The 20,513-nt window shown below is 42.4% G+C and overlaps 2 protein-coding genes across 2 annotated transcripts in view; both read left to right on the plus strand.

Annotated features, from left to right (window-relative positions):
* The window catches only part of LOC115178339 (zinc finger protein 345-like), a 36,278-nt gene extending 16,611 nt beyond the window's left edge, over positions 1-19,667 (plus strand). Inside the window, exon 4 of the mRNA XM_029739480.1 lies at positions 18,548-19,667. The gene's annotated coding sequence lies outside the window, so the exon portion shown is untranslated. The remainder of the gene's footprint in view (positions 1-18,547) is intronic.
* Positions 6,903-18,890, plus strand: LOC115178338 (zinc finger protein 345-like). Its single transcript, XM_029739478.1, has 3 exons — positions 6,903-7,164; positions 16,018-16,234; positions 16,652-18,890. Exons 2-3 carry the CDS (start codon positions 16,036-16,038, stop codon positions 18,493-18,495), a joined length of 2,043 nt encoding a protein of 680 aa, XP_029595338.1. The 5' UTR covers positions 6,903-7,164; positions 16,018-16,035; the 3' UTR covers positions 18,496-18,890.
* Positions 19,668-20,513: the final 846 nt, after the last annotated feature.

A 20,513-nucleotide genomic window follows, 5' to 3' on the forward strand; every position in this document is an offset into this window, starting at 1 on the left:
AGGGACAAGTTAGAATTTCAGACCAGAACGGCCCGGGTCTCGGCTATATTGGGTCCACCCGGACCTTGAAGACATCTAATTGACACTCAAAGTTAACAATATGAGTGTGTTATGTCATGATCTGCTTGTAAACTGTAAAATGTTGTCAACTATCCTTCAACTGAATTATAAATACAAACAGTTCCAACTGTCTATGTGGCTCCTCTTCTTCATTCAAAGTGTATTATGTTGGTAGATTGTCTTTATCGGATGACAATTCAGTATAGTAACATTATGATAATAAAGGATAACAGATGATATACACTGTTGAAATAATATAACATCACACTGCTGATAGAATCTAATGTAATGATAGCTGTCTTGTTTTGGTTGAGAAATCTATATGCATTTGTTTTACTTGAATTCTGTCTGTCAAGATGTCTCTATGACATCACCACGTCAGTATAGGAAACTGGGAGCTTGTTACACGGACAGTGATGGAGTGAAGACATGTTGAAATTTACCTCCGAGTCTCATTAATTCAGTATAATATCCTAACTTAGCACACGTTGTACGTATAGGATTTGAACAATGGCGACGAGGATAACGTTTGAAAAAACGATAGTTAAAATCTGAAAAGCGAGTTAGTGTCGTCAAGATGGAAAACGCTTTGCCGAAATGTGACTGCTACAGTGAGCCTGCTACGCTAGGTCCATGCAGGACTAGGTGGTTGATGACGTTTGAGCTGTTCGCGGATGGTAAACGATCAAATCAAATCCAGTATTTGTCACATGCGCCGAATACGACAGGTATTCGGCGCATGTCACCTTACAATGAAATGCTTACTTTCAAGCCCATAACCAACAATTCAGTTTTAAGAAAATACCTAAAAAAAAGAAAGGTTAGAGATAAGAATAAGAAATCATTAAAGAGCAGCAGTATATAACAATAGCGGGGCAATATACAGGGGGTACCAGTACAGAGGCAATGTGGAGGCTATATACAGGGGGTACCTGTACAGAGTCAATGTGGAGGCTATATACAGGGGGTACCTGTACAGAGTCAATGTGGAGGCTATATACAGGGGGTACCTGTACAGAGTCAATGTGGAGGCTATATACAGGGGGTACCTGTACAGAGTCAATGTGGAGGCTATATACAGGGGGTACCTGTACAGAGTCAATGTCAATGTGCGGGGCCACCGGTGTCGAGATAATTGAGGTAATATGTACACGTAGGTAGAGTTTTAAAGTGACTATGCATAGATAATATGCATAGAATACTGTACGGTGACGTTGATGCGGTTACAAAACAACGGAGGAGAGCTTTGCTTCTACATCATGCAGAGATAGATGTGCAGGACATTTTCTCCACACTCGCAGACACCGGAGAACCAACGGACTTAGGTCAGGGCTGTGGCTGCGTTAAACGTATACTTCGTGCCACAGGTGAACACCGCCTTCGTGAGACAGACATTTTATCAATTGGCACAGAAAACTGTTGAGACAGTTCAGCAATGTGTTACTCGTCTTAGACAATGCAACTAAAGATTGTGACTTTGCTGGAGATAAGGATAATCAGATTAGAGATGGCATACTGAGCAAGTGTAATTAGGAACATGTGCGACGTAAACTATTGGAGGAGGCCCCTGGGCTAACATTAGCATGTCCACTTGAGCTAGCCGCACAACGTGAAAGAATGGAAGTGCAAATGTCCTCCAAGCGTGTGAGTACAGATGCTAAAGAGACCGTGCATCGTGTTTTCAAAAAGGAAGGGAAATACCACAAAAAGAGGACGGAGAAGGTGTGCTATCGTTGTGGACACGCAGATCATTTCACAAAGGAGCCTGCTTGTCCAGCACGTGGGCAGACCTGCAAGAAATGTAATGGGAGGGACTATTTTGTCCCCCAAAAATGTGCAAGACGAAAAGGTGACAGGAAACACAGGAAATATGTTGATTCAGAGGAACAGAACCGAGACCATGCATTTGTGGTAAATGAGAACTGTTATCTCAGACAGGATCACCTTCTCAGTGGGAGGGGTCAGTTTATTCATGTTAATTGACTCCGGGGCCACGAGTAACATAGTAGATGAGTGCACATTGGAAATGTTGAAAGCCAAGAAAATCACGTGCTGTTCATCGCTGACTGATAAAAAGCTATATGCATACTCATCACGTGAACCATTACCAGTAAAAGTGGTTTTCACATGCCAAATAAAGATAGGCAAGCGCAGTGCAGGCTGAGTTCACTGTGAAATGTGGACGTGGAGAGCTGTTGCTAGGTAAAGAGACTGCTATTAAATTGGGTGTGCAAAAAGTGGGTGTTGACATAGCAGCAGCGACAGATGTAAAAACGCAGATAAAACAGCAGTAGCCCAAGTTGTTTGAAGGGGTGGGAGATCAACCTACATGTTGATAGCAGATCAACCTACATGTTGAAGGGGTGGGTAAGCTCAACACATAGCAGATCAACCTACATGTTGATAGCAGATCAACCTACATGTTGAAGGGGTGGGTAAGCTCAACACAAAGCAGATCAACCTACATGTTGAAGGGGTGGGTAAGCTCAACACATAGCAGATCAACCTACATGTTGATAGCAGATCAACCTACATGTTGAAGGGGTGGGTAAGCTAAACACATAGCAGATCAACCTACATGTTGAAGGGGTGGGTAAGCTAAACACAAAGCAGATCAACCTACATGTTGAAGGGGTGGGTAAGCTAAACACAAAGCAGATCAACCTACATGTTGAAGGGGTGGGTAAGCTAAACACAAAGCAGATCAACCTACATGTTGAAGGGGTGGGTAAGCTCAACACATAGCAGTTCAACCTACATGTTGAAGGGGTGGGTAAGCTCAACACAAAGCAGATCAACCTACATGTTGAAGGGGTGGGTAAGCTCAACACAAAGCAGATCAACCTACATGTTGAAGGGGTGGGTAAGCTAAACACATAGCAGATCAACCTACATGTTGATAGCAGATCAACCTACATGTTGAAGGGGTGGGTAAGCTAAACACATAGCAGATCAACCTACATGTTGAAGGGGTGGGTAAGCTCAACACATAGCATATCAACCTACATGTTGAAGGGGTGGGTAAGCTCAACACAAAGCACATCAACCAACACATGACACCAGTAGCACAGACCTTTAGGCGTGTTCCATTCCACCTGAGAGAAGCTGTGGATAGAGGAACTACAAAACATGGACTTAATGGAGAGAGTGGATGGTGCAACACCCTGGGTGAATCCAGTAGTGTTAGTGCCAAAACCGGACCGCGATATAAGACTGTGTCTGGACATGGGACATGCGAACACAGCAATCATACGTGGCAGGTACCCAATCCCCACAGTTGATGAACTTTAGCAAGGAATGAATGGGTCTGTCACGTTCAGTAAACTGGAATCTTAAATGGGGGCTATCATCAACTGGAGCTAACACCAAAGTCAAAAGGCATAACGACGTTTGCAGTGCATAATGGGATATACAGATATAAAAGACTTTGGAGTTCCATCGGCGAGCGAGCAGAATCAACGTGAAATCGCAACAGCAACTGGCAGGCATCGAGGGGTTTGGAGAACATATCGGATGACATCATCGTCCACATCCCAGACAAAGGAGACCCATGACCAGTGGCTACATGCTGTCCTCAATAGGCTGGAGTGTTTGTTTGGGGCTGACTCTCAGCTCAGAGAAATGTCAGTTCAACATGGGGCAAATTGGTGTTTAATCGGCCCAAAGCTGAAAGAGTGAGAGCAGAGTGGTCGAGGCCAGTGAGCCGTCATCAGAGGTTTGTAGCTTTCTAGTTCCACTTTGGACCAGGAAACAGAAGGAGAAGAAGGAGAAGAAGAAGAAGGAGAAGAAGAAGTAGAAGAAGAAGGAGGAGAAGAAGGAGAAGAAGAAGGAGAAGAAGGAGAAGAAGAAGGAGAGAGGAAGAAGGAGAAGAAGGAGAAGAAGAAGGAGAAGAAGGAGAAGAAGAAGGGAGAAGAAGAAGAAGGAGAAGAAGGAGAGAAGTAGAAGAAGAAGAAGAAGAAGAAGAAGAAGGAGAAGAAGAAGGAGAAGAAGTAGAAGAAAGGACGAGAATGAGGAAGCAGAAGAAGGAGAAGAAGAAGAGGAAGTAGAAGCAGAGAGGAGGAGTGAGAAGAAGAAGAAGGAGAAAGAAGACAGGAGGAGAAGGAGAAGAAGAAGGAGAAGAAGGAAGAAGAAGAAGGAGAAGAAGAAGAACGGGGAAAGAAGGAGAAGAGTAGAAGAAGAAGGAAGAAGGAGGAGAAGAAGAAGGAGAAGAAGAAGTAGAAGACAGAAGGAGGAAAGAACGAAGAGAAGAACGAGAAGAAGGAGGAGAAGAAGATAGAAAGAAGAAGAAGAGGAGGAGAAGGAAAGAAAGAAAAAGGAAGGAAAGAAGGAGAAGAAGAAGGAGAAGAATGAGGAGAAGGAGAAGAAGAAGGAGAAGAAGAAGAAGAAGAAGAAGAAGAAGAAGAAGGAGAAGAAGGAGAAGAAGTAGAAGAAGAAGAAGAAGGAGGAGAAGAAGAAGGAGAAGAAGAAGTAGAAGTAGAAGGAGAAGAAGAAGAACGAGAAGAAGGAGGAGAAGAAGAAGAAGAAGAAGAAGGAGGAGAAGAAGAAGAAGGAGAAGAAGGAGGAGAAGAAGAAGAAGAAGGAGAAGAAGGAGAAGAAGAAGGAGAAGAAGAAGAAGAAGGAGAAGAAGGAGAAGAAGAAGAAGAAGGAGAAGAAGGAGGAGTAGAAGAAGAAGAAGGAGAAGAAGAAGAAGGAGGAGAAGAAGAAGAAGAAGGAGAAGAAGGAGAAGAAGGAGAAGAAGAAGGCATTTCAGACATTTTAAAGAGGAACTGTCTAAAGCCGTCGACACTCTCACATACTTTGACAAAGACACTCCCCACACAACAGCAGACGTAGGACCAGCGGGCCTATAGGAGCTGTGCTCCTGCAAGAACAGCACAGAGAAATGGTTCCAGTCTGTTATGTGAGCAGGAGTCTGAACACAGATATTCACAAACTGAGCGTCCGGCCCTTGTGATGGTTTGGCCTTGTGAAAGGCTTCAGCCGTATGTATACGGCAGGGAGTTTGATCCAGTGACTGATCACAAGGCGTTAGAAGCTATTTGACAGTCCTCGCTCAAAGCCATGCGCTCGCATCGAACGGTGGGGTGCTGAGACTCCAACCCTATGACTTTCGTGTTGTCCACATATCAGGGGGGAAAAAACAACATGGATGACCCTCTGTCTCGTCTAATTGGAGAGACTGCAGTGAAAGACACACACACACACACACACACATGGAGCAGAGGAGAGCGTGAGATTTGTGGCTGTGAACGCAACTCCAAATGCAATGACCACAAGGGAAGTGGAGAGAGCATCAGCTACAGACAAAGAGCCAAGAGAGCTGAGAAATGCTCTGCAGAGTGGGTGTTATGAGGCATGCCAGGCCTATAGCAAATTAACTGTGTGTAATCCGACAGTTAGTCCTAAGGGGAACAGGCATTGTTTTACCACGTGGACTTTGTGTGATGGCTGTAGCCTTAGATCACCAGGGACATGTGGGCATTGTAATCACAAAACTACATGTCATGAGTAAAGCACGATGGCCGGGCATTGTACAAGGCTGCAGAGAGACGCGTCAAGTCCTGCCATGGTTGTCAGATTGTAGCACGACCAGACATGCCAGAACCGCTGAGACCCACAGAGCTACCTGAAGGGCCGTGGCAGGATGTCACCACTGATCTATTGGGTCCACTACCAACATGACACTCAATCACTTGTAGTTGTAGACTATTACAGCAGATATTATGAATATGATATCATGCAATCTACTACCACAGGAAAAAAAGGTGATTGATAGTCTGGAGACTATTTTCACTCGTCATGGTCTACCATTAACAATCCGATCTGATTGTGACCCACAGTACATGTCATCCCAGTTCCAGAACTTCTGCCAGGAAAATGATGCTGAGCAGAAAGGGAAATCCAAGATCTATGCAGACAACCGTCACAGAGCCAAACACTCTGACATGGACATCGGAGACCAGGTTCTCCTAAAACAGGACAAGAACAGACAAGTTCACAACAACCTTCAACAAGATACCACACACTGTGATCACTATAGAGGGAAACAATGTGGTTGTTCCATCTCCAACTGGAGCCAGCTATTCCAGCAATACAACATTCATGAAGAGCTATAGAATTGAGGAGCCAAACCCACAACCAAAGGACAGAGACTGAAAGAGAGAACAGAGTCCTACTCTGAGACATTACATAGAGGCCAAACCAGAGACCATCTGTGAGGGATCACCTCAAAGACCACGGACATCCAAGCTAGTCAGGCCTCACAGACAAATTAAACTGCCACAGAAGTTAACAGACTTAGTAATTTAAATAATTATCCTGTACTGCAAGGGGTAAAGAAAACAAGCATAAATTGAAAAAATTACAAGTACAAAGGACTAATGTGAAGACTGAATGTTTGAATTATGTTGTGAAAAAGGTGCAAAATGTTTTGTTACAGTAAGAAAACAATAATACTACTGGTTTTTTTTCTTAGAAGTAGGCTTAAAATGGAATGTCCATTAGGAGAACAGAAATAAGACATTGAACAGATTTCAGTTGTTTATTGGTAACACAACGGTTGCTATACTGGTAAAGAATGAGTGTTGGAGTGTATGTCAGAGAGGCCCAGCGTCATCCGGGTTAGGGTTTGGCCCGGGCTAGGCCATCATTGTAAATAAGAATTTGTTCTTAACTGACTTGCCTAGTTAAATAAAGGTTAAATAAAATAAATGGGGAAAAAATGTCAGGTTGACATTAAAGTTCATGTCCAAGTAAAGGGGAATGTCGTGTATTGATTTGACGCGCTGATATATGACGTCACCACAGGAATGTGGGGCTTGTTACACGGACAGTGACGGAGTAAAGACATGTTGAAGTTTACCTTCGAGTCTGGTTGAGTTAATTCTGTATAATATCCTCAGTATAGAATTGAACAAGAGAGGCCAGTAAAATATGCACAATGACACCGCTGATACGACGCTCATGAACACTTCCTGCCGCATCTCATAATCCAGACCAAACTCACTCGGAAAGTGGATACATTTTTCCCGCTTGCTCTACGAGACCTCAACATTTCATCAAATTCTTTCAGCCAAACAATTAGCTACTAGAAATCAGTTCCAGGTAACATATTGCTAATTTCTAAAATTTTAAATTATGCTTGTAGCACGGTCTGTAAACCAAAGCATTCCAGGATTAAACAGCACTAGTTGCCGCGGCCTGGCTTTGTTGTTATCCCAGCTAGCTAGCCAGTTAGCTACACATCTCCCGTCCAACCCGTGTGTAGTTAGCTAACATCATTTCAGGGTCACGATTGAAGTATGACTTTTATTTCATAGTTAGCCAGCTGTCGTCTCATTGTGAGTAAAAGGACTGTACCGAGGAATTAGCTAGCCGGCTGAGCTATCTAGGTAGCTAGCCAAATTAGCTGGACTAACCGTTGCTAAACTACCCGGCTACAGGTTAATGCGTACAGCTAACGCCTCCATCATACCAATAGTATTAATGCGTTTTGGTACTCCGAGTGGCGTAACATCGTGTAACGGTCTAAGGCGTCACTACAGACCCTGGTTAGATTCCTGGCTGTATCACAACCGGCCGTGAACGGGCACAAATTGACATTTTATTTTTTATTTTATTTAACTAGGCAAGTCAGTTAAGAACAAATTCTTATTTTCAAGCCTAGGAACAGTGGGCAGGGGCAAAACGACCTTGTCAGCTGGGGGATTCGATCTTACAACCTTTCGGTAACTAATCCAACGCTCTAACCGCTAGGCTACGCTGCCGCCCAAACATCGTTAAGGTTTGGCCAGGGTAGGCCTTCATTGTAAATAAGAATTTGTTCTCAACTGGCTTGCATAGTTAAAGGTTGAATAAAAATATAAATAAAAGTATATTCCTTTCCAACGGGTCCGGCGTTTGCCTTGTAGCATTGATTTGCAGAGGCAGTGCGTTCTGTTTGGTGATTATGTTGAATTTATTGAACATATGCGTCTACTTGACAAAAATGGTAGCAGAAGGTGAATGTTGAACTTTTGTTCCACACATATCCAGATGATGCTGTGTACCATTTTTCGCAATAACGCTGTTGGTGTGATTAAGGCATAACCCTTTTTCCATAATATTTTCAAGCAAATTTAGAATTAATGTCGATATAATAAACAAAATTCGTTTTTTCATCAAAATGATACAGCTGTGAAGCAGGCAAGAATAACGAAGTACTTCTGGATCATGGATATTTTGGAATCCTCCAGAATAAGAGTCCTGTTATGTATACCAAACATTATGGATGAACTGACAAGATGCACGTCTCTCCGCCCTGATAATGGGAGTGGTTGTCCACAAAGCTGCACGGTGGGCTGTCTAGCTCCCGCCTATCCTTTCTTTGAATTGGTGGATACATCTCATTATTGTAATCCTTTTAAAAAGTATTCAATGAGGGTTGTTGACGTCAACCGCCTGTATTCATTGGAGAGATTGTATGCTAATTGCTATGAATATGCATAGCCATCTCGGGACAACTCCAGTATAGTGTCCTACTTATATCAGTACACTCGTAACGACTTAAACCTTATGAAACTTCTATTAGATCAAATAAACCTTGTCGCAAATAATACATTTTGTTGTTGACCAAATTCAACTCACTCTCCTTGACTTCCATACAAAAACCTGTTACTTGGCTAAACAATTGAAAGAAAACACCACCTGCTGGATGGATACAGATGTGCACCCTAGCCGGGCCTCTCTCTTCCACTTCCTCTCTGTGTATACTTTGTAAATTAATAATTAGTGCAAAAATGTGCAGACTTATCCATGTATTTTATCCTTGTAATTATTCTTTGTTTGATAAGTATTTCTATAAGATATTATGTGATTTATTTGTTTATTTTTTCAATGCTAAATGTTCAATAGTGTTGTTTGTGTATGTACTCCAATCTTCTGTACGTTGTGCTGCAGTAAAAGGTCCATTCTACCCAGGAGCACTTCTAGTTTCCAAGTCCACTGAGTTTACACCCCCAGGAGTGTCGCTGCTCATTTTGCGGCCCTTAGAGTGGCCAATCAGCTTCTTAAAGATAGGGGGCAGTATTTTCACGTCCGGATGAAAAGCGTGCACAAAGTAAACTGCCTGTTACTCAGGCCCAGCAGCTAGGATATGCATATAGTTGGTAGATTTGGATAGAAAACACTCTAAAGTTTCTAAAACTGTTAAAATAATGTCTGTGAGTATAACAGAACTGATTTGGCAGGCTAAACCCCGAGGACAAACCATCCAGGGAAAAAAATTTGAGGTCACTGTGTTTTCCATGGGTTTCTATGGGAATCCCTATTTAATAGGAACCTGGTTGCAGTTCCTATGGCTTCCACTAGATGTCAACAGTCTATAGAAATTGTTAGATGTTGAGAAATGAAATGAAGAAGTAGGGCTGTTCTTTGTAGGTGTCACTCTGAAAGTCTTTTGGTGTGCGTGAACTGGAACACGCTTCACGTTGTTTTTATCCGGTATTGGAAACAGTTTATCCCGTCTTAAATTTTATCGATTATTTACGTTTTAGGATACCTTAGGTTGGATTAGAAATGTTTGGACCAAGTTTACAGGTAACTTATTAGATACTTTGTAGTCATGTTGGAACCGGTGTATTTCTGAATCAAACGCGCCAAATATATTTATATTTTGGGGATATAAAGAAGGACATTATCGAACAAAATAACCATTTGTGATGTTTTTGGGACATTTTGGAGTGCCAACAGAAGAAGATCTTCAAAGGTAAGGCATTTATTATATAGTTATTTCTGACTTTTGTGTCGCCACCTGCCTGGTTGAAAATTATTTTCATGTGTTTATATGCGGGGCGCTGTCCTCAGATAATCGCATGGTCTGCTTTCACCATAAAGCCTTTTTAAAATCTGACACTGCGGCTGGATTAACAAGAAGTTAAGCTTTATTTTGAATTTGGCGCTCTGCACTTATATTTTCGTGAATATTGATATTTCTGTAGTTTGAATTTGGCACTCTGCAATTTCTTGGCAACGATAAGAAGTAGCCGGAGTAGCAGATAGCATAGCTAATGCAAATACAGCTATTCTGGAAATTCATGAGCTGCAATATATCGCTAGCTCTGACTATGGAAGCAGATTACTAACTTGTTCCAGCTGAAGATCATTAGTTTGATAACGGATACGAGAGAAGGGGACTAATGATTGTTTCACAGTGACTCTAAAAGAAAACAACATTATTCTCTTCATGGAATAAAGAAGTTCCGTGAAGAGAACTGAAAGTCATTAAAGACAGGTTAACGCTTGAGTCACTGATTTTATTTAGAATAGATTATTTATTTTTGTACTATTTTCTTCCGTTGACAATTTTATATCAAATCAGATGTTTTGTCACTGGTGTAGACTTTTACAGTGAAATGCTTATTTACGAGCCCAAGTTGCTGGATCGAATCCCCGAGCTGACAAGGTAAAAATCTGTCGTTCTGCCCCTGAGCAAGGCAATTAACCCACTGTTCTACCGGGTGCCGAAGACGTGGATGTCGATTATGGCAGCCCCCCCTCTCTGATTCAGAGGGGTTGGGTTAAATGCGGAAGACACATTTCAGTTGAATGCATTCAGTTGTACAAATGACTAGGTATCCCCCTTTCCCCTGTTTTGTCACAGGTGTAGACTTTACAGAGAAATGCTGACTGACGAGCCCTTTCCCAACAATGCAGAGTTAAAAAGGAAAATGAGAATAGTAAAACAATAAAATACATGGAGTGGCGTTACCAAGTCTCTGTGTGAGGTTACATGGACACAATATTATTGTGGATAGTCAGATTAATGTAATAGTTTGATTAAAACGTGCTTTGCAAGAAGAACGATTTCTCTAATAATAATCCTGTTTCCATCTGAAATTCGGCTACCCGATGACACTCTGATAAATGCAGAAGATTACAACTCAAAATAAATGTTCTACCACAGCGATCTTGTTATTTTTTAAGCATATTTGATTGAGTTAGGACATAAAACATTTTGTTTGTGAAAACTACTTCACATTTACGTCATTTAGCAGACGCTCTTATCCAGGGCGACTTACAAATTGGTGCATTCACCTTATGATATCCAGTGGAACAACCACTTTACAATAGTACATCTATATCTTTTTGGGGGGAGGGTTAGAAGGATTACTTAATCCTATCCCAGGTATTCCTTAAAGAGGTGGGGTTTCAAATGTCTCCGGAAGGTGGTGATTGACTCAGCTGTCCTGGCGTCGTGAGGGAGCTTGTTCCACCATTGGGGTGCCAGAGCAGCGGACAGTTTTGACTGGGCTGAGCGGGAACTGTGCTTCCGCAGAGGTAGGGAGGCGAGCAGGCCAGAGGTGGATGAACGCAGTGCCCTTCACGTACATTCACTTGTTCCGAACTCATTTCACTTGCGCTTAAGAGGGAGGCTCGCTTTGCTGGTGCCAGCACATTTGCAGATCAAATACAATTTGCTGGAATTCCGATTTTTAAATACAATCTTCTGGAATTCCGATTTAAGGTGCTACATGTCCTATAGTTTAAAAGGTTGCTCAGAAAACCTTGTTTTAATCGGCGTTGATGCTTGCTTTGATTTTGACCGTACACCGACTTAAGATAAGCAGAGTAAGGTGTTTACATTACTATTGGATAATTTGCTATATTTAGATTAATATTGAGGTAATATATGCATGTATTTAGGGGTAAAAGTGACTAGGCAATCAGGATAGATAATAAAGAGTAACAGCAGCATACAGTACCAGTCAAAAGTTTGGACAGACCTACTCATTCAGACATCAAAACTATAAAAATAACACATGGAATCATGTAGTAACCCAAAAAGTGTTCAATTAATACTTTTCCAATGGTCTTGAAGGAGTTCCCACATATGCTGAGCACTTGTTGGCTGCTTTTCCTTCACTCTGCAGTCCAACTCATCCCAAACCATCTCAGTTGGGTTGAAGTCGGGTGATTGTGGAAGCCAGGTCATCTGATGCAGCACTCCATCACTCTCCTTAGTCAAATAGCCCTTACACAGTCTGGAGGTGTGTTTTGGGTCATTGTCCTGTTGAAAAACAAATGATAGTCCCACTAAGCGCCAACCAGATGGGATGGCGTATCGCTGCAGAATGCTGTGGTAGCCATGCTGGTTAAATGTGCGTTGAATTCTAAATTAATCACCAACAGTGTCACCAGCAAAGCACCATCACACCACCACCTCCATGCATCACGGTGGGAACTACACATTCGGAGATCATCCGTTCACCTACTCTGCGTGTCAAAGACACGGCGGTTGGAACCAAAAATTTGGACTCATCCGACCAAAGGACAGATTTCCACCGGTCTGATGTCCATTGCTCGTGTTTCTTGGCCCAAGTTTCTTGGCAACAATTCGACCATGAAGGCCTGATTCACGCAGTCTCCTCTGAAAAGTTTATGTATCTATTACTTGAACTCGGTGAAACATTTATTTGGGCTGCAATCAGAGGTGCAGTTAACTATAATGAACTTATCCTCTGCAGCGGAGGTAACTCTGGGTCTTCCTTTCCTGTGGCGGTCCTCATGAGAGACAGTTTCATCATACCACCTGATGGTTTTTACGACTGCACTTGAAGAAACTTTCAAAGTTCTTGAAATTTTCCGCATTGACTGACCTTCATGACTGTCGTTTGTCTCTGCTTATTTGAGCTGTTCTTGCCATAATATGGACTTAGCCCTATTTGGTAAAAGACCATCTTCAGTATACCCCCCTACCTTGTCACAACACAACTGATTGGCTGAAACGCATTAAGAAGGAAAGAAATTCCTCAAATGAACTTTTAACAAGGCACACCTGTTAATTGAAATGCATTCCAGGTGACTACATCCTGAAGCTGGATGAGAGAATGCCAAGACTGTGCAGAGCTGTCAAGTCAAAGGGGGGGCTACTTTGAAGAATTTCAAATATAAAATACTTTTTTGGTTACTACATGATTCCATGAGTTATTTCATAGTTTTGATGTCTTCACTATTATTCTACAATGTAGAAAAATTGTCAAAATAAAGAAAAACCCTTGAATGAGTAGGTGTGTCCAAACTTTTGACTGGTACTGTATGTACAGAGTGTGAAAGTGTGTTTTGTGTAGTATGTGTGAGGGTGCAGGTTGCCATTAGTCCAGGTTGCCATTTGATGAACTGTTCAGCAGTCTAATGGCTTGGGGGTAGAAGCTGTTCAGCAGTCTAATGGCTTGGGGGTAGAAGCTGTTCAGCAGTCTTATGTCTTGGGGGTAGAAGCTGTTCAGCTGTCTAATGCCTTGAGGATAGAAGCTGTTCCAGAGCCTTTTGGTGCCAAACTTGGTACTCCGGTACCACTGGCCGTGTAGTACCAGAGATTACTTGGGTAGATGAGGTCTTTGACCATTTTTAGGGCCTTCCTCTGACGCCGCCTGGTATAGAGGTCCTGGATGGCAGGGAGCTCAGCTCCAGTGATGTACTGGGGCCATACACACTACCCTCTGAAGTGCCTTGCGGTCGGTGTGTTTGGACCATGATAGTTCCTTAGTGATGTGGAACACCGAGGAACTTGAAGCTCTCGACCCGCTCCACTACAGACCCGTCGATGTGAATGGGGGCGTGCTCAGCCACTCAATTTCCTTTTGTCTTGCTGATGTTGAAAATTATACAAAAACACATTTACTTGAACAGTGCAGATATAAAGTTTAACAGTTTAACGGTTTGTGTTGTTTGCTGTCATTGTTATCAAACGTTGTAGAATGTTCAGTGGAAATAGTCCTTGTGCATTATTTTTATTTGTTATTTATTTAACCAGGTACGCCAGTTGAGAACAAGTTCTCATTTACAGTCTTGGCCAAAAGTTTTGAGAATGACACAAATATTAATTTCCACAAAGTTTGCTGCTTCAGTGTCTCTAGATATTTGTCCAGTGTTACTATGGAATACTGAAGTATAATTACAAGCATTTCATAATAGTCAAAGGCTTTTATTGACAATTACATGAAGTTGATGCAAAGAGTCAATATTTGCAGTGTTGACCCTTCTTTTTCAAGACCTCTGCAATCTGCCCTGGCATGCTGTCAATTAACTTCTGGGCCACATCCTGACTGATGGCAGCCCATTCTTGCATAATCAATGGTTGGAGTTTGTCAGAATTTGTGGGTTTTTGTTTGTCCACCCGCCTCTTGAGGATTGACCACAAGTTCTCAATGGGATTAAGGTCTGGGGAGTTTTCTGGCCATGGACCCAAAATATCAATGTTTTGTCCCCCGAGCCACTTAGTTGTCAATTTTGCCTTATGGCAAGGTGCTCCATCATGCTGGAAAAGGCATTGTTCGTCACCAAACTGTTCCTGGATGGTTGGGAGAAGTTTCTCTCGGAGGATGTGTTGGTACCATTCTTTATTCATGGCTGTGTTCTTAGGCAAAATTGTGAGTGAGCCCACTCCCTTGGCTGAGAAGCAACCCCACACATGAATGGTCTCAGGATGCTTACTGTTGGCATGACACAGGACTGATGGTAGCGCTCACCTTGTCTTCTCCGGACAAGCTTTTTTCCGGATGCCCCAAACAATCGGAAAGGGGATTCATCAGAGAAAATGACTTTACCCCAGTCCTCAGCAGTCCAATCCCTGTACCCTTTGCAGAATATCAGTCTGTCCCTGATGTTTTTCCTCGAGATAAGTGGCTTCTTTGCTGCCCTTCTTGACACCAGGCCATCCTCCAAAAGTCTTCGCCTCACTGTGCGTGCAGATGCACTCACACCTGCCTGCTGCCATTCCTGAGCAAGCTCTGTACTGGTGGTGCCCGATCCTGCAACTGAATCAACTTTAGGAGACGGTCCTGGCGCTTGCTGGACTTTCTTGGGCTCCCTGAAGCCTTCTTCACAACAATAGAACCGCTCTCCTTGAAGTTCTTGATGATCCGATAAATGGTTGATTTAGGTGCAATCTTACTGGCAGCAATATCCTTGCCTGTGAAGCCCTTTTTGTGCAAAGCATGATGACGGCACATGTTTCCTTGCAGGTAACCATGGTTGACAGAGGAAGAACAATGATTCCAAGCACCACCCTCCTTTTGAAGCTTCCACTCTGTTATTCGAACTCAATCAGCATGACAAGGTGATCTCCAGCATTGTCCTCGTCAACACTCACCTGTGTTAACAAGAGAATCACAGACATGTCAGCTGGTCCTTTTGTGGCAGGGCTGAAATGCAGTGGAAATGTTTTTGGGGGATTCAGTTCATTTGCATGGAAATTAATTGCAATTAATCTGATCACTCTTCATAACATTCTGGAGTATATGCAAATTGCCATCATATAAACTGAGGCAGCAGACTTTGTGAAAATTAATATTTGTGTCATTCTCAAAACTTTTTGATACGACTGTACAACTGCGACTTGGCCAAGATAAAGTAAAGCAGTGCAACACAAACAACAACACAGAGTTACACATGGAATAAACAAACATACAGTCAATAATACAATGGAAAAAGTCTATATACAATGTGTGCAAATGAGGTAGGATAAGGGAGGTAAGGCAATGAATAGGCCATAGTGGCGTGCATAGAGTTGTATGGTTTGTTTAACTTTGCATTCATTGTTTTTTCATACATTTTTAGGGTGACAACTCTGTCTCAGCATCACTCTTACCTTGGAATTGTCCCTAATTCTAACACAAAGTGCTTGTGTTGCCTGTTTGAATAGGTTACTGAGGATGGGGTGGTAATTAGATATTAGTAATATGAATATCAACTGAATATGCTTGTGCTCAACAGCCAGAGTTTTTTTATTTTATTAGTTTTTTACTTATAGCCTAATCTGACTGGCTGTTGCCGTCTATCTTATATTTTTTTAGGGGGAAAGGGGTTCCTACGGGATGTGTGGTTAGCTAGCTTAGATACATTTTTGTTGTCTTTTCTGGAGCTATACCACGATCTAAGTTTGAAAATCACCCTGAACTCTTTCGGTCTCCTCTTTTTTAGATCTACCTCTAGCCTACCATGTCTGAACCAGGTTCTGGTTGTGGTGTTCCAGCCCAGAGAAGCTCACAGCGGGGTCCAGAGTTGCTGTCAGTGAAGCTGGGTGACTGCAGTCAAACAGTGGAACTCAATGTGATTGTCAAAGAGGAGGAGGAGGAGAGAGAAATCAATGAGCGGGAGGAGGAAGAGAGAGAGGAGGACAGGGACTCTGTTGACTCAGGTAAATTCAGGCTAACAACCTCTTTGGTTCAGAGAGTTGAACAACCCAAAATAACTATTGATTTTCTGGTTCATTAAGAAATGTAAACATATGTTTTTGGTTGTTGAATAAAATGTTAATTCAGAATATTTAGGCAAGTTAGCTGGCTAACTCATTGATTCTGCTTTGTAGTATAACCCTCGGGCTTCTGTATGTGTAAGAGGGAAGGCGAGTGCCCCCAAAAAATGGCTACCAACCATTGTGCAATGCATTGTAATTTGACAATGGCGGCATTATCTATGTGCAACGCAACAAGTCCCTTGCAAAATATTTATTTCAATACACTGTTAATCCTAATTAATGTTGATTCCTGCATTAAGCTAAAATACTTTGTTCCTCTGTCTGTTTCTTACCCTATATCTGTTCATATTCTTACAGGAGAGAGCCCCAATCCAGACTCAGTCAATGAGCCCAATTCCACAGCATCAAGACTACCTGGTTGTGGGAGTTACCCCTGTCCTCAATGTGGAAAGTGTTTCAGTCGAGCAGGAGACCTGAAGACTCATCAGAGATCCCACAGTGGAGAGAAACCTGCCAGTACTTTCAATGTGATTGTCAAAGAGGAGGAGGGTGACTGTACTCTCAATGTGATTGTCAAAGAGGAGGAGGATGAGAAGGAAAAGAGAGAAGTTGAGGAAGAGAAGGAAACTAGTGGTGTAGTTGACCCAGCTACATCAAGACTTCGTGGTCGTTACCCCTGTCCTCAATGTGGAAAGAGTTTCAGTTCCTCAGGTAATCTAAAGAATCATCAAAGAGTACACACTGGAGAGAAGCCTCACCACTGCTCTCTTTGTGGGAAGTGTTTCAGTCGAGCAGGAGACCTGAAGACTCATCAGAGATCGCACAGTGGAGAGAAGCCTCACCACTGCTCTCTTTGTGGGAAGCGTTTCAGTCGAGCAGGAGACCTCAAGACTCATCAGAGATCGCACAGTGGAGAGAAGCCTGCCAGTACTTTCAATGTGATTGTCAAAGAGGAGGAGGATGAAATGGAAATTGATGAGAAGGTAAAGAGAGAAGTTAAGGAAGAGCAGGAAACTAGTGGTGTAGTTGACCCAGATACATCAAGACTACCTGGTCGTGGTCGTTTCCCCTGCCATCAGTGTGGGAAGAGTTTCCGTTCCTCAGGTAATCTAAAGAATCATCAAAGAGTACACACTCGAGAGAAACAATTTCACTGTGCCACATGTGGGAAGAGTTTCCGTGAAAAATTCAACCTCACGAGACATGAGAAGGTGCATAGTGGGGAGAAGCCTTACCACTGCACCCAGTGTGGGAAAAGCTTCAATCGTTCTGGAAGTCTTAAGGAACATCAAAGAGTACATACAGGGGAGAAGCCTTATCACTGCTCTCTTTGTCGGAAGAGTTTTAGTCAGCCAGGAAATCTTAAGAAACATCAGAGAATACATACAGGGGAGAAGCCTTACAGTTGCTCTCTGTGCGGAAAAAGTTTTTGTTTTGCTGGAAACTTAAAGAACCATCAGAGATCACACTGTGGAGAGAAGCCTTACCACTGCTCTCAGTGTGGGGAGGGATTCCCTCAACTTAAAAGTCTTAAAAGCCACCAGAAAATACATATTGGAGAGACGCCTCCCTCTACTTTCAATCTGATTGTCAAAGAGGAGGATGGTGACTGTACTTTCAATGTGATTGTCAAAGAGGAGGAGGATGAGAAGAAAATTGATGAGAAGGAAATGAGAGAAGTTGAAGAGGACAATAGTGGTGTAGTTGACGTATCTGGGTCAAGACTGCCTGATCGTGGTCGTTACCCCTGTCCTCAATGTGGAAAGAGTTTCAGTTCCTCAAGTAATCTTAAGAATCATCAAAGAGTACACACTGGAGAGAAACCTTTCCTCTGCTCCCAATGTGGGAAGAGTTTCAGTGAGAAAGTAAACCTTAAGAGACACGAAAGAGTACATAGTGGAGAAAAGCCTTACCACTGCACCACATGTGGGAAGAGCTTCAATCATTCAGGAAGCCTTAGAGATCATCAGAGAATTCATACAGGGGAGAAACCTTACCACTGCTCACTGTGCGGAAATAATTTTCGTTTTGCTGGAGACCTAAAGAATCACCAGAGATCACACAGTGGAGAGAAGCCTTACCACTGCTCTCGGTGTGGAGAGGGATTCACTCAGCTAAGAAGTCTAAAAAGTCATGAGAGAATATCCATTGGAGGGAAGCCTGTCTGTGCTTTCAATGTGATTGTACATGAAGATAAATAAGTTGAGGGAGAGGATCGTGATGTGAAGTGAGGATACATAAGCAACTCTGTAGGTATGGAAATTCACACCTATCCTTGCAATGGCATCTTCTGTGACAACATGGTCATGGGCAGCACCATTTAGGGCTATTTTCCTCTTCTTTTACTTTTATGGGTGTATTGGAAGTTCACAAAGGAACTCATCTTGAATACCATCACCACCACCACCTAATGTGCTGGAGAGTGTATTTATTAAACCTTTGTTTTGACAGGGAGTCAATGCTGAGACCAAGGTCTCAGATGAGGCCTGTATAGCACCACAATACACATTAATATACAATAAACACATTCAACTACACATTCATAAACACAATATACAAGGTGTTATACACAACAATACACGAAAGCAAAACACAATCATACAAAAACAGACACATTCTTTAGTAACAAGGTCCCCTTTCAATCGTCTGAAAGGCCCTAGGGCCACCAATTCCTCCAATTTTAAAGTGCATTGTAGATCATTCGACACACACAAGGCACAAATAAACCAAATGCTGATCTACCGAACTCTGTAGACACCAATGGAGTCTCTAGAGTTAACCAACCCTGTGAACGGGTTTGATAACTTATCATTTAGAGGCAGCTGCTCTTATATAAATAGTATCACCATAATTGAGAACAGATTCCTGCTGACTAGAGAGAGACTAGATCAGTTTCTGTAAAAAAAAAAAAAACACTTTAAATCTTAGTTTCTTAACAAGCTCAGTCGTATGTTTTTTTTTTTTTTAACATTAAATCACACCGAGGTCCTTTGTATACTGGGACTCGTTCGATTTATAAAACCATCCGATGAGTGAGGGAAGATGTAATCCAACTGAGACAATAAGTATGAGTTTTAAAAATCAGCAAGGGCTTTCCTGCACAACTGTAAAATCCGACTGTAGCCTTGTCACAGCCAGGTCAGCAGTCGGGGTAATTCCTTAACGTAATAGTATCGTCCGTATTTAGATGAGATCGAGACAAGATCATTAACAACTATAGTGGTTGCTGTAATAGTGCTATGCCCAGGCCTAAACCCTGATTGGTTTTACGTTAACTATACATGTCTCATTGTAAACCAGGCTGCCAGTCCAGGCCTAAAGCCTTTACATGAGATCGATATACTGAACAATGTTTTCCATTCGCACAAAAAAAGCTTATTTTGTGCACAAATTTGTTTACGTCCCTGTTATTGAGCATTTTTCCTTTGCCAAGATAATCCATCCACCTGACAGGTGTCATATCAAGAAGCTGATTAAATAGCATGATCATTACAGCATGATCATTGACAAACCTTAGTCTGGTCATGGTAAAAACTTGACGTCTGGCCACCCGAGTGGCACAGCAGTCTAAGGTACTGCATCGCAGTGTTGCGGCGTCACTACTCAATCCCATGCTGTCTCATTACCGGTCGTGACCAGGAGTCCCATAGGGAGGCGCTCAATTGGCCCAGCGCAGTCCGGGTTAGGGGAGGGTTTGGCCGGGGGGGGCTTTCCTTGGTTCATCGCTCTCTAGCGACTCCTTGTGGCGGGCCGGGCACTTGCAGGCTGACTTCGGTTGTCAGTTGAATGGTGTTTCCTCCAACACATTGGTGCAGTTGGCTTCCGGGTTAAGCGAGCGGATGTTAAGAAGCTCGGTTTGGTGGGTCAAAAATTATTAAAAAAAAACATTTAGTCTTTCTTTTGAATGCACAGATGACACAAACAACAATATCTAACCCTAAGTACCACAGTATGATGTTAAAGGGAAATTTCACAATTTCATGTTCATCATCTCAAGCACCACACCCCAACATCAACATATGTGAAAATGGCACGTTTCTATGTTTTGCAGTAAAATAATAAGAGGAATGTGTTTCCAATGACATCGGTGTGATTTTAACCAATTATCAGGAGGCATTGTTTACTAATTACCTACTAATTGGTTGATGATGTCATCACATATGTTGATGTTGGGGTGGTGCTTGAGATGATGAATATGTAGTAGAATGTTTTTTTTATG

Source organism: Salmo trutta, chromosome 38 (genome assembly GCF_901001165.1).
Source record: "Salmo trutta chromosome 38, fSalTru1.1, whole genome shotgun sequence".
NCBI classification, from domain to species: domain Eukaryota; kingdom Metazoa; phylum Chordata; class Actinopteri; order Salmoniformes; family Salmonidae; genus Salmo; species Salmo trutta.